Source organism: Protopterus annectens, chromosome 6.part0, assembly GCF_019279795.1.
Source record: "Protopterus annectens isolate FY-2018-M chromosome 6.part0, PAN1.0, whole genome shotgun sequence".
NCBI classification, from domain to species: Eukaryota; Metazoa; Chordata; order Ceratodontiformes; family Protopteridae; genus Protopterus; species Protopterus annectens.
Window position 1 is genome coordinate 1,158,226,673 of NC_056737.1, and position 14,549 is coordinate 1,158,241,221.

Consider the following 14,549-nt stretch of genomic DNA (forward strand, 5'->3'; position numbering starts at 1 on the left):
ATGTGTATGATCTCAGGAGCCAAAGAGTGGCTCCTAATTATGGTTGGAAGAGGAGTAGCCAGGCTGTCAACTTCAACGAATGGAGGGACTGATGGAGTTGTCCTGACTGATGAGTCAAAAGGTCCAGAACTTGGACGAGGAACCAAGGACCCTCCAATGCATACCTGTGAAGAAAGGGGAACCAGATTTGCCGTGGCCAGTATGGGGCGATTAATATCATTCTGCTTCTCAAGCGAATCGCCTTCTGAATCACCTTGGGGAGAAGGGGAACCGGTGGAAAGGCATATAGCAGACCGGAGGGCCAAGCGTGGACTACAGCGTCCTTGGGAGTCTCCCCCGAAACTGGGGCCAGAGTGAAGAAGTGGTGACATTTCGCATTGAGGGGGCTTGCGAAGAGATCGCAACAGGGGACTCCCCATCTTGTGAAAATCTGTGTTATCACTCTGTTGTTCAAGGACCACTCGTGAGGGGAGAGAATAGTTCTGCTCAGTCTGTCGGCTATCACGTTGGATTTCCCCGGAATGTGCGTTGCCATTAGGAAACGCTTGGTAGCAATCGCCCAATCCCATACTCTCATGGCCTCTCTGCAAAGGGGATAGGAACTGGTTCCTCCTTGCTTGTTTAGGTACCAGACTACCGACATGCTGTCGGATTGAATGGCAATCGTACCCTGGGGGAGGTGATCGTGCAGTGCTTGCAACGCTAAAAGCACCGCCCTCATCTCCAGGATATTGATATGAAGAAGACTCTCGTTGGGGTGCCACGTGCCTTGGACCGACCTGTCCAGATAATGACCCCCCCACCCTGTCTGGGAGGCGTCCGTAGTCAGCATGGCAGAGGGGAGTGGGGGAACGAAGGGTCGCCCTTGATTCAGATTGGGGGATAGAAGCCACCAATGAAGATCCTGTTTGCACGTGTCCGTGATCAGAATGCGGTGACTGAGGGGAAGGTCCTGATAAGACCACTGGACTGAGAGGAGCCACTGAAGTATCCTCATGTGCAACCTTGCCAAGGGGACCAGAAGAATGGTGGCTGCCATGGAGCCCAACAGTTGTAGGACCATTCTTGCTGGAGCACGACGTCTGAGGATTAGGGCCCGGACCTGAGACTGAAGCGTCGCGATCCTTTCTGTAGGGAGATAAGACTCGCATCTGCCTTGAATCTATTTCTGCACCGATAAAAAGAATACGCTGAGATGGTTGCAATACAGATTTTGACCAATTGAAGGTGATTCCCAAGGATCTGCCCAGTGCGATAGTGGCTGCTAAATTCTCCAAGAGTAGATGCCTGGAGGCGGCAGTTAGGAGCCAGTCGCCTAGGTATGGAAACACCTGGAATCCTAGACTTCTCAAGTGAGCAGTCACAATTGCCAAACATTTGGTAAACACGCTGGGGGCTGTGGTGAGACCAAAGGGCAGTGCTCGGAACTGAAAATGACTGTCTCCTAGGCTGAAGCGTAAGTGTCTCCTCGACGCCTGATCCATCAGAATGTGATAGTAGGCGTCTTTGAGGTCTATGGAGCACATCCAAACTCCTTTCTCCAAAAGCGGGAGAATGGATTGTAAAGTGACCATCGGGAATTTGGACTTTTACAAATCGGTTTAGTTTGCTGAGATCCAAAATGGGTCTCAAGTCCCCGGTCTTTTGGCACCAAAAGAATCTTGAGTAAGTCCCTAATCCGGCCTGGTCTGCGGGGACAGGTTGGATGACTCCTTTTGAAGCAGCTTTGATACTTTGTTGGCTGCCTGATCCGTTGACTGGGTGGTGGGTCCGGGATTCTTTGGACTGGTGGGGAGGTTGAACAAAGGGGATGGAGTAACCTCCGGATGATTGAAGCACCCATTGGTCCTGAGTAATATCTTCCCAGGCCTTTAGGTGCTTCGAGAAACGCCCCCCGACTGGCTCCGGAGCTGCACAGTCGGCTACTCCTTCAGGGATGCTGGAAGGAGGTGGAGCCACGAAAGGACTCGTGGTCTCCAGTGTTGCGGGGGCCTACGCCTCTGGGACGGCGTCTCCCTGAAAAATTTCCCCCTCCTCTGCCTCTAGAAGGGGGATCGCTCTGCTGCGACGAGTAAGGCTTCTGAGACTTACAGAACCACATTTTCCCTCCCCTTCGGGCCGTGGGATAAGGCCCGAGGGGAGTGGAAGCGGCTCCTACGGCAGCCAAAGTCTTACCCTCCTGTTCGCAGCAAGTCAAAGTGTCCTTTACCTTGGGTCCAAACAATGAGGACCCATCAAAGGGGGCGTCGGCAAAGGAAGACTTAAAGGCCTCTGCAAAATGACACAGGCGTAGCCAGGCTTGTCTCCGTAGAGCAACACCTGTCCCAGCCGCTCTACTCGCTCCTTCGGCCGCATAAGAAATGAGCCTCATGGACGAGTTAGATAATGAGGATAGGGTAGCCAACTGAGAGTTAACCGTCTGTGTTAACTGTTCAGGTAAGTTACCCAAGAGGGCATCCGACAGCTCCTTGATCAGATCCCTCTGTAGTCTGGTGAAGTGTGCCAGATAATTCAGAGACCTTAATGTAAAGGTCGCTGAAGAAAGGGTACACTTGCCGTACCGATCCATGCTCCTAGACTCTTTATTAGGGTGATGGATGGACGTCGAAGCCTCTGCCACATCTTGTTGGGTGGCAGATGCCACCACCACAGCATCTACAGCCACACTTTTAGATAAAAAATCTTTGTCCGGGGGTGCCGAGAGGAACTTATTGGGATGAGCTGGCACCGGTTCCACAGAATCCGGGTGTTCCCACGCCCTTCGAGAGATCAAATCCAGAAGCTCATCGAAGGGCGGAGACACCCAGGAGGCGGAGGGCTGAGCTCCGAAGGCCTTGAGGAAAACCGACTCCTCAGCGGAAGGGGGTTTGGACTGCCAGTCGCCTCGTTGTTTAAGGATTTCCAGAATGTCCACAAAGGAGACATCTTCCGAAGGCGACTTTGGGGACCCTCCGCATCATTGAGGTCGGTATCCGATGTGAGGGACTCGTCAGAGTCGGCGTGTTTCCTCTTACACTGTCTCTTCCTGGGCGGTTCCTCCGAAGGGTGTCGGAGGAACCTCCAGGAAGAAGGAACCCCAATGGGGTAACCTCAGGCCCAGGGGCTCCGCTGTCACGAGACAGGGGGATTCCAGAAGCACCAGTCTCCATGCCCAAGGAAGGTGGTGGTGGAAAGGTCGAAGTGGCCACAGAGGATTTGGTAAAAGCACTTCTCATGGCATCAAAGGCCGGACCCCCAGAATCCTGGGAAGGTCCGTCCCGAGGCCACAACAGTAACCGAGCCCCCGCAGCCGACGCACCTAGAGGGAGGCTCGGAACCGAAAGGATCGGATCCGAAGCATCCCCCCCGGGGCCGACAGAGGAGGTCCGCGTACCGAACCCCGACCCGAGGGACGGGGTTGAAGTTAGAGTCGGAACCGACTCGATAACTTCGACCGGATCCACCAACACCGACTCCAACGGCGCCAAGGCTGTCGGAGGAGGAATGGAAGTAGAAGGATGGGAGATCGGCTCCAGAGCCAACTGGGCAGGAGCCGAGATCAATTTTGCAAAGACTGGTGACTGGAAAAGCTTCTGAAGCACCCTGTCTACGTCCGAATCGGACATCCTCGAAGAACGAGAAGAGACCGACCGGGTCCGAGTCGACTTCTCCGCCGGCTCCGAAAGACTGGGGGACCGGCTCCGTAATGGCTCGAGGCGTATCGGCGCCGAGGAAGGTTCCACTACTATTGCAATCTCACTCGGAGCCGATATAGACTTCGGCTCCGAAGTGGAAGTGTCTGAGCGGGCAACCCCCATCGGCTCCGAAGGCAGTGGAGCCAATGAAGGTGACACGCCTCTCGATGCCCGAGCTCTCGACTCCAAAGCCAGAGGAGTCGAGGCTGGAGACATCGAGGCAGACCGTTCCGCCCTCGGCTCCGAAGTCCGTGGAGCCGACGGAGAAGCCTGCCGAGACTTTTTTGCTATCGGATCCGACGGACTGGTCGGAGCCGAAGATTTTTTCTTCTTGCCAGAAGGAGAAGAAGAGGAAGATAAGGCTTCCTCAAAAGAAGGGGCAATGAGCCCTTTTAAGATCAATTTGTTTTTCCTCTCTTGGAGGACTCGAGAGGAAAAAGCATGGCAAATGCTACAGGACTCCTGGAGATGTTTGGGACCTAAACAATATACACATAAGGAATGATCATCCGTTATAGACATTTTATAACCACACTTAACACATTTTTTAAAACCGGAAGGTCTATGCTCTTTAGACATGGTTTTAAAGAAAAAATTAACACCAATTACAGGACAAAAAACAGTTAACACCGACAACCTAGGTTCTAATTTAAACGCCTAAGGTAGGGCTAGGCCCCTCTAACTAAAACGGAACCTTTCACCAACAAATACACACAATCTTCCACAAAAAGGGGACCAGAATCAATCACACAACAACACTAGCCGTTAAAACAGCTTTTGGGTGAGTTTTATAGAAAAATTTGACAGAAAAAGTTTCTGACTAGAGGTACTTAGCTCAGCCAAGTCCGAGACCACGTCTATGCTTGGAAAGCGGCAAACGAGATCTGGGGAAGTAGTGGTGGTGCATCCTGGGATATGAGGTGACTCAGCCAATAAGAGACTGCGTTCTATTGTATAACGGCAGAGTCGGAACCGAGGATCGGCTCCGAACCCATCTGTAGAGAATGTAGGCGAGATAGGATCACATTACATCACATCCTCTAAAAATACAGAACAGGAGAAATGGGTGTAGGACATGGAAAGTACTTCTGTAAGAAGCCATAGCATTTTCTGAGGGACTGAGAAACCTCAGTGTTCTTCAAATGAAAACACTGGCACTTTCTAGCAATAGTCTCAGTCAGAGAAATCCCCACAGGAAGAATCCGAGTCTGAATGAGAAATCTGAGGAAAAAAATGTGTCTGTCTTTACATCTTCCTGCTCAGATTCAGAATCTTGAATCTCTTCAGGAAAACAGATATCCCTCTTTCTTTTGCCATAAACTACTTTACAAGAAGAATCTAAAGTCTGAATAGAGTCAGACCTAGTCAACTACTAATATCCAAAGAAATCTGAGGAAGATTAGATATATGGGTGGCTTTCTGTTTCTTTTTTGAGCAGAAATAAGGGCTAACTGTATTTCTAATGGCAGAAGCACTTTCTCCAGGGATGGGTACAGAATCCCTGGGGTTTCATAGGTTCATAGGTTCATACTAGGCTATCTGCCCTAGGGCATTTATAAGCCTAGCCAGAATGTGTTTGGCTTTCGCCATCCATTTTAAATTTATTTTGCTATGCCCATTTTCGAGGTTAGTATACTGTGCCTCTATCTAACAGTGACACAGAAGTGATACCCGGGGTAAACCTACGATCTCCCATCCACTCATCAAGATTCCTCTTGAAGAGAGTCAATGAGGGACTCTGCCTAACCTGGACTGGGATTTTATTCCAGAGTGAAGGGAGCCTCTGGGTTATGAATCTGTCCCTCCAGCATGTCCTATTTATTTCAGTGCTGAGGTTCAAGTCTCTCGAGCGTGGCTCGATGGGATTTGGATTTTCTGAGGTGCAGCATGTCCATTAATTCCGGGTTGGACATGGCTTTATACGTCAGGCACAGATCGCCTCTGAACAGGCGGTATGCCACTGAGTAGAGCTGGAGTTTCTTTAACCGGGCAGCATATGGCATCTGTTTGAGCCCTTTGATCCTCTTGGTGAGGTACTTTTGGGGTCTTTCCAGTTGCTGCAGGTGTCTGGTAAGGTACATCCCAAAAGGGGCATTGTACTCAATTATGGGCCGGATGAGTAAAGAGGCACGATGACCTCCCCTGATCTAGATGTGAATCCCTTCATGATTAGGTGGGCTATATAAAATGTTTTTCTAACCACTTTGGCCACGTGGTTGTCAAATGAGAGATTGCTATCAACTTGGGTCCCCAAGTCCCTAATTACTTCTTCTGTACTTAATGGATTTCCACCTATGTGGTAATTTGTGGGCACTTTGTTTTTGCCAAAGGGATGACTATACACTTTTGGCATTTAGCTTGAGGCCATGGCACTGGCACCAGTTGTCTGTTTCTATGAGGCCCTTTTGGAGGATGCTTGTGTCGGCTGGAGAGTCGATTATGGCACCCAGTTTGCAGTCATCTGAACTTGGTCAGCCACAGTCCTTCCGTGTTGGCCTGTACCTCCGAGAAATTTATACCGAACAAGAGAGGTCCCAGGACTGAGCCTTGTGGGACACCACTTGTAACTGGTTTGGAGTCTGACATGGCTCCAGCAATTCTAACCATGTGGGTTCTGTCCTTGAGCCAGTTTGCAATCCATCTAGTGACATAGGGGTTTATATTTAAGCTGGTGAGCTTATCTATAATGCCCGAGTGGGGTATTGTATCGAAGGCTTTTGCGAGGTCCAGGTAGGCTGTGTGGACCACCTTCCCCTCGTCAATGGCCTTGGTGACTGTTTCAAAGAAATCAACCAGGTTTAAGAGGCAGGATCTGCCCTTAACAAAGCCAAACTGGGTAGGATCCAGTGTTTGTAGGTCCCTCCAATATCTTTATTTATGAGGTCCATGATGATCCTTTCCATAGCTTTGCAGACCAAGCTAGTCAGGCTTATGGGGTGATAGTTTCCAGGATCCGTTGAGGCACCACCTTTATGGAGAGGGACCACTGTTGCTGTACGCCACTCTTTGGGCACATATCCTGTAGTAAGGCTGAGATTGAACAGTAGTTTTATGTTTGGGTTTAGCTCTTCTTTGAGTTCATGTATGACGCAGCCCGGGACACCATCTGGTCCCATTGATGCTGTGTTTTTTGCTTTGGAGAGGGCGGCTCTTACCTGAGCATCTGAGATGTCAGGGGGGCAGCACTCTGCTGGGATAGATATTTGCCCTTTTGGTGGGGAGGGGGGGAGAAGTTTGCTCTGAACCTGTCAGCTAGGATGTTGGCAATGTCTGTGGGTTCAGTGTATTTTTTGTCATTTTGGACTAATTCTGAGCATATCTGGGAATTACCACCCAGGTTCCTAACATAACTAAAGAAAGCCTTGTGATTATCCTTAGTGTCCTGTGCAATTTTTCTCGAAGCTGGCCTTAGACAATTTTATGTGTGCCCGTAGTTTTTGCTAAAACTGATCAGTGATGCCTTCCCTTTTGGGATTTTGCTTTATCATTTAGTAGCTTCCTCCTTCTATTGTATAGTTTGTTTATGGCTGGGGTCCACCAGACAGGACGCCTGCCTTTGGAGGATTGGGTCTTGGTTTTATTTGGGATCGATGATCCATGCATTCCTGAAGGTGTTCATAGAATGCGTTTATAAAGGATTCTGCGGTCTGGGCTGTATTTTCCACAGGCCCGGGGCTTTGAAGGATTCCACCTCAGTTTTGAGGAGTGTAAAATTTGCTTTAGAGAAGTTTTTCACTGTGGTTTTCTGGGCAGGGGTGGGGTCGGGATGTGAATATCCAGTGAGATTAGTTTATGGTCTGATCTTACCAGTGAGGGATACACTTCTGGTCTGGAGCATAGAGTCCCCATGTTGGTGATGATCAGGTCCAGTATGTTTTCCCCTCTTGTGGGAGTGGTAACAAGTTGTTCCATAGCATTTGAGTTTATAAATTCTAGGAACCTTTGGGCTAGGGTGTTGGAGCTAGAGTAATGCTCCCAGTCTATGTTTGGGTAGTTGAAGTCGCCCAATATAATGGTGTTTGGAGAGACCTTCATATTTTCCAGTGTTCTCAGGAAGGCCGAGTGGGGTTCCTGTGTTTGGGAGGGTGGTCTGTAGCAGGCTATAAACTGGAAGGCAGTTTTACCCACTGTTAGTTGCACATGGATAGTCTCTGATGCTTCGTGCTTTGCCACCAACCTGGAGGTGTGGGTATCTTTGATGAATATCGATACTCCCTCCTTTTGTGGTTCGGTCCAAGTTTTGGGGCGAAAAGCATGGTATGAGGTATAACCTGGTAGTGCTGGGGTGCTTTCGGAGCCCTAAACCATGTTTCTGTTACTGCACAGATATCGATGTTCTCCATGCAAAGGAGAGTTTTGAAAAGTGCATCTTGAGGTTTAGACTTCTGGCGTTGAGTAGCATTACTCTTAGTTTCTTATCCCTTGTGATACCTATGGAGGTGGGTTTGTCTTTTGAGCCTTGCCTAATAAAGGCACTATGGGGGTAGCAAGAGCCTTTGCCAATATCCGAAAGCCCAGGGGTGACAGGTGCAAGCCGTCCCTAGCGAAGCATTGTGGCTTGTCGAGCATATCATCCCAAGCTGACAGGCACTGGATCCCTTTGAATGACACCAGTACTTAAGCCAATTGTTGAAATTCATCATCTTGTCTTCATATTGTGGCATCATTCTTGGTGAGGGTAAGATGCTACTCAAGGTCAGGGTCATACCGGCCTGGGCTACATGCTCAGAGAGCTCCTTTATGTCTCTTTTCATGTAGTCCAGGGAGGTACGTCTCAGGTCATTCACACCAGCATGGACAATGACTGAGTCATATTTGTACTTGCCTTGGAGTGACCTGAGTGCTTGTGTTATGTGGCGGATCCTAGCACCCGACAGGCTGCTCACCGTGACCTCTCCTTGTTCAGCCTGGTGAGCGGGACGTCAGTGTGCCTGACGATAGAGTCACCTATTACAAGTGTATCAGGTGTGTTGTTTAGTCTTAAGGGCTGTGACTGTTTGGCACACTGGCTTTGTGAGATATGTGTTGCACGTGTTTTGTTTTGGGGTAGCGGCTGCTTGGGTGTCTGCTTTGGAGGTCTCTGCTGCTTGCAGATCTTTATTTAGAGCCTCCGAGTATGTTTTGTGTGATTATGTGTTTGGTTTGCTGTCGTGGTAGGTCTATGTGAGACTGGAATTGTAGTGAGTATGGTTTCCTTCTCCTCCTGACTGGTTATGCCAGTACTGAGTTGAGAGAGCTTAGCCTCCAGTTTGGCTATATGGTTGCATCTCTCACATGTGTTGGAATTTGTTGGGAGGAGGAGAGGGTTGCCTGTGTACATGAGGCAGTTGTAACATTGCCTCAAGATTCCCAGATTCACCAGTTGGACCGGAGAGGAGATTGACAACTGACCTTTGGACATGCTAGAATAATATTGGGAATTCCTTAATAATTGAAAACCAGGGCCAGTGGGGAGTGAGGGTGTAGTGCTTTTAATTTTTAGTGCTGACTTATATAATTGCTTTAGTGAGCAAGTGCCAGGTAACTTAAGTGCAATGTGTTACAGGTAACTTAAAAGCAAAAACGACAAACAGTAACTTTCTTTCAAGTGAAACAAGGAAATAAGTACAGTAAGCAATGCAGATATCACTAGTGAGCCACAGAAGCGCTGAGAAGCAGCGTATTAGGTGGAATTAGCGTTCCAGGGAAATAACAAGCAAACAAACAACAAGCATATAAACAAAGCTATATTCAGCAGGCCTGGATGTAGTCTATACTACAGCAAACAAGGTGTACCAATTTCAGTAAGATACAGTTCAAATATTCAGGCACTATAAACCTTTAACCAGAAATTCCCAGCTCAGAAGGGCAGAGTCCAGCCTCTTCTCCCACAAGAGTGCAGACCACAAACCTTCTTAATGTAAAATAACTGGCCTGAAGCCCAAGTGCCTAAACCAGAACTAATACACTTTAAGAATAACAGACACTGGGCTCTCAATCAGCAGTTCCCAACTTAGAAGGATGAAAGCTACCTGTCCTGCCACCACAGTGCATGCCACAAACCTTCCTAATGTAAAACAACTGGTCTGAAGCCCAAGTGCTTAATCCAAAAGACTTAGAATGACAGCTAAACTTTAATCAAGTTACTACCAAGCAGTAATAAATACAATTGAATACTTTAGAGAATGTATATATATATATATACATACATACATACACACACACACACACACACACACACACACACACACACACACACACACACACACACACACACAGTGCATTTACACCTTTTTGACTGAACTATAACTTAGAATTTTTTGACACCACTGTATATCTACCACATTTCTAATTTTGTGCCATACTTAATTGATCACCTTATACATAAAAAGCACATGCGATGCTCAAAATTCCTAAAAGTATTCATATTTAAAACACAACATGCAGGACTTTTTCAGTAATGTCATATTAATAATGAGGGTGGATACATAGACTTATTAAGTAGCATGCAGAGGATGAATTACATCAACCTTACCAAGAAATAACTGCAACAGAGTATTATCAGTTTCATCAAGGTTTTGCTGTAACGCAGACTTATCCTTAATGCCTTTTGTTTTCTTTTCCATTTCATCAGCATAGAAGTTCTTCAGCTGATTGTATGCATCAATCATTCGAATAGTATCACTAATCTGTAGTGCATCATTGTATTTTCGTAAATGTTCTGCACATACTTGAACCTTTCGATTTCCTTCTTTAGCAGCTAAAGAAATAAAATACATGCAAATAAGATGTTTAATTTCAGTAAAACTGTATCACAATGTTCATGGACACAGGTGACAATTTGAATCATTATAGTTCTAGCTGATAAAAAAACACTGCCAGCTTTTACTAAACTGCTTAATATATTGACAACCTTTTACTTACTTTTGTAGAAATGAAACCTACATTTATATTATGGTTTACTATTCAATTCCTTTATCACCATCACTGCATACTTCTGAAATAAATAAGTAGTCATCATACAGGCTGATCTCTGAGGGAGTCTTCTGCAGTCAGCATCTGATGGAATCTATATTCTCTAGCTTGTCCATTTTTTTCTCTTCCAACCCATGTTCAGGAGAGTACATGTAAGGTCTACTATGAGCTATCAAATAACGCATCATAAAGAAAGCACTCAATGGAAACTCTCCCCAAATCACTCCTGCCAAACTTGCTGATAAAATCACAAAGACATTTTTTTTCTACAAGGAACAAAACCCTCTTCCCCCTTGTGCTCTCCCCTATATGGGGGACATCACCCCAACACACACACACTGCTGACTTACATACACCAATTCCGCAGCTGCACGATACAGAGAAAAGGAAAAATCACCAGGTGAAACACAATCTTGCACAGATCTTGATCTCTGTAAGAACTGCAGCTATTCCAGGACTGAAGTTCAGGGAGATTACATCATGCAGAATTCTGTCAGTCACTTAGACTGCAAGCAGATCTGGATACTCTGATGCATGCCCTCCAAGCAGTATACATTACTGTGTCATGTGCTATCTCATGGGTGCATGCGCATACTCTACACCACTTAACACAACCTTCATCGACTGCATCAGTCTATATCCTGTAAAACATTAAGACAAAAAGAACAGCAGCAGCATAAAAAGATATACAACTATGTACACCTCACTTCAGCTCTATCTGCTGGGTGGAAGAGTTGACCAAACACAGGAAATGGTAGCAGAGGGTGACTATGGAGAGCACACCTGACTTTGCATAAGTGCGGATCCATACAAGCAGTGATGTGATACACAAGGTCCAGTTTTCTCTCTATTAACATCAGAAAATTAAGCAGGCATAGTCATATTATTTAACAGTACATTAAACTCTGACTCTTGTCTGGGGACTGAAACCAGGACTCCCTGAAATATGTGCAGTTATCACTGCTACTGGACCAGCCAGGAGTTTCTGGACCATTAGGTACCTGGTTCCTCAAGGAAGAAACCACCATGAAAGTCATTTTAAACACACAAACATCCAATGCAGTACAAACCATGAACCATGTAATAAACTGCAGTGCTTTTCCTTCCCTTTGAGTTGTTAATACAATTAGGTTCATCGTCTGCGCTGCATGCCAGGCATATGTCACCTCTCTGCATAAAGTACAGTTGTGTACACTTACCAGAAATGTAGATGTTCGAGTGTATTCACTGTTGCATTCATCACATTTGGGTTATCCCTGCAAGGGTAGCCCTTGGCCGGCCCGAACACCAGAGGCTTAGTATTTCTGTGTCGGCTGCTGTCACTTCAGGACTGAATTCAGGTTGTCAGTAGTATAAAGTAAGGCAGCCAACATCACTACATCAGTTTTTCTTGCCCTAACCTGCCAGGAGCTCCCAAGTAGCAGCCAGGTTCTGGTGGAAGAACCCCACCAGTAGAAAGTAAATACCAATATATCCCATAGAAGGGAAAGAGAAGAAAGGGGGAAGGAGGGAGGGAAATCAGGACTGCAATAGTGAATACACTTGAACATCTACATTTATGGTAAGTGTACACAACTGTACTATGTTCTTTGTGTTTCACTGTTGCAGTCATCACATTTGGGTTGATTCCCAAAGCTGAGGAAAAGGGTGGAGGCAGTCAAAGAAACTAGGGGCTGGCTAGGATGCCTGCAAGACTGCAGAGGCAAACCCTGTCCTGGATTTGGAGAAGAGAGGCAGGTGGTAATGTTTGGTAAAAGTCTGAACAGATGTCCAGCTGGCAGCCTCCAGGATGCCCCTGGTGGAGACTCCTCTGAGGAAAGTTGCAGAGATGGAGGCTGCTCTGGTGGAGTGAGCCCTGATCCCCTTGGGGGGAGGCTTTCCATGTTGTTTGTAGCAGAAATGGATGCAGTGTGATCCATTTAGAAATTATTTGTTTGGAGATGGCTTTGCCTTCTACCCCTGTAGCAAAGCTAACCAGCAATTGATCAGACTTTCTGAAATATTTAGTCCTGTCCAGATAGAATCTGAGCTGTCTGTGCACATCTAGCGAGTGCAGAATCATTTCCCCATTGTTCTAGGGATTAGGAAAAAAAGGTGGGCAAATGAACAGATTGGTAAAGAGCCACACTGGACACCACTTTGGGCATGAAGGATGGATTAGTTCTGAGGGATACCCTGTCAGCATGGAATATGATGAACAGTTTCACAGCCATGAGCGCTTGCAACTCTTTGACTCTTCTGGCTGAAGTGATGGCTAGAAGGAATGCTGTCTTCCAGCAGAGAAATTTTAGCTCTGCAGAAGAAGCTGGTTTGAAAGGGGGCACGGTGAGCTTTTCTAAAACATAGTTAAGGTCCCAAGCTGGGGTGGGTGCCCTTCTGCGTGGCCTCAAGTTGCTAGCCCCCCTTAGGAACTGTTTGATCAAAGGGTGTGAGAAAAAGGGCTGCTCAGTGGGAAAATGAGCAGAAATAGCAGAGACATTAATTTTTATAGAGGAGAAAGAGAGGCCACTGTGTAGTAGATCAGCTAAGTAATCCAGGGTGAGAGGGAGGGAGGGCTATGCTGTATTGGCTCCTTAAGCCTGGATCCAGGTGCAGAACCTTTTCCATTTGTCAGCATAAGACTTTCTAGTGCAAGGGGATCTTGAGGTTGGCAGATTGATCCGGGGTTAGGGAATAAGCCAAGCTGCCAAACTGAATGTCTGCAGTTGGGGATGCATGAATTCCCCGTCCCTCTGGGTCAGGAAGTTTGGCAGTGGTGACAGGCTGAGCAGCAAGGGGTAGCAGTGCTGACGAGGCCAGTCTGGAGCTATTAGAATTGTCCTTGGTTTTCCCTCCTTTATTTTGAGCAGTACCATGGGGATGAGAGGTAGTGGAGGAAAGACATAGACAGATAGACTGATCCAGGGGAATGACAGGGCATCCACTTTCCAAGCCATGCAGTGATGCTCCCTGGTGCAGAATTTGCTGAGCTGATGGTTGGTGTGGGAGGCAAAGAGGTCGACCTTTGGGGTGCCCCATTTATGCGTTATTATTGTGAAGGTTCTTCTGTCGAGCTGCCACTTGTGTGGGTCCAGAAGATTTCTTCTTAATTGTTCTGCCAGAGAGTTCAGAGAGCCGGGTAGGAATTGTGCTAACAGGTGCAGTTGGATGGCAGAGGCTGTGTGCCAAAGGGTCATGGCCAGCCTGCATAGAGGGTAGAAGTGAGTCCCTCCCTGCTTGTTGATATACCACACCACAGTGGTGTTGTCTGTTTTGATCAGGAGAGCCCCTGGGGAAAGGAGGAGTTTGAAAGCTATCAAGGCGTGCTGGACAGCCATCATCTCTTTTTGGTTGATGTGCAGTGGGATTTGCTGTGGGGTTCTTTGGCCCTGTATGCACCTGCCGTCCAGGTGTGCACCCCGAGCATAGTCTGATGCATATGTGGTGAGGGTCTGGGTGGTGGGGGGTGGTGAGAAAGGCAGTCCCTTGTTGTGGAAGCATGCTGTTGCCCACCAAAGAAATTTTTTTCTAAGGCAAGGAATTATAATTATATGAGTTTCCAGGTCTTGAGAGCGTTGACACCAAAGTCTTTTTAGGTACCACTGAAGTTTTCTCATATGCAGTCTGGCATATGGAATGAGTAGTATGCAAGATGCCATGAACCCCAGAGCTTGCAGGATCTTCCTTGCAGATAACTGGGACCTGGTGGCTAGTTGAGAGAAGTAGGCTGTCAGAAAAATTTGTTTTTCTGGTGTAAGGAATGCCATCTGGGGTGCTGTGTCCAGGCTTGCTCCCAGGAAGATAATCCTTTGGGTGGGCACCAGTTTGAATTTCATTTCATTGATTGTGTACCCTAGGGAGGTTAGTAATGTCTTTACAAAGGCCAGGTGCTCGAGCAGCTTTACTTGGCTGTCTGCCTGAATTAGGCAGTCGTCTAAGTAT

General features: G+C 47.2%; 1 protein-coding gene across 1 annotated transcript in view; it reads right to left on the reverse strand.

The window, feature by feature from the left end:
- Positions 1-14,549, reverse strand: part of IFIH1 (interferon induced with helicase C domain 1) — a 2,457,004-nt gene that overhangs the window by 1,264,860 nt on the left and 1,177,595 nt on the right. Inside the window, exon 10 of the mRNA XM_044074778.1 lies at positions 10,189-10,413. Coding sequence (XP_043930713.1) covers positions 10,189-10,413 — 225 coding nt within the window. The remainder of the gene's footprint in view (positions 1-10,188; positions 10,414-14,549) is intronic.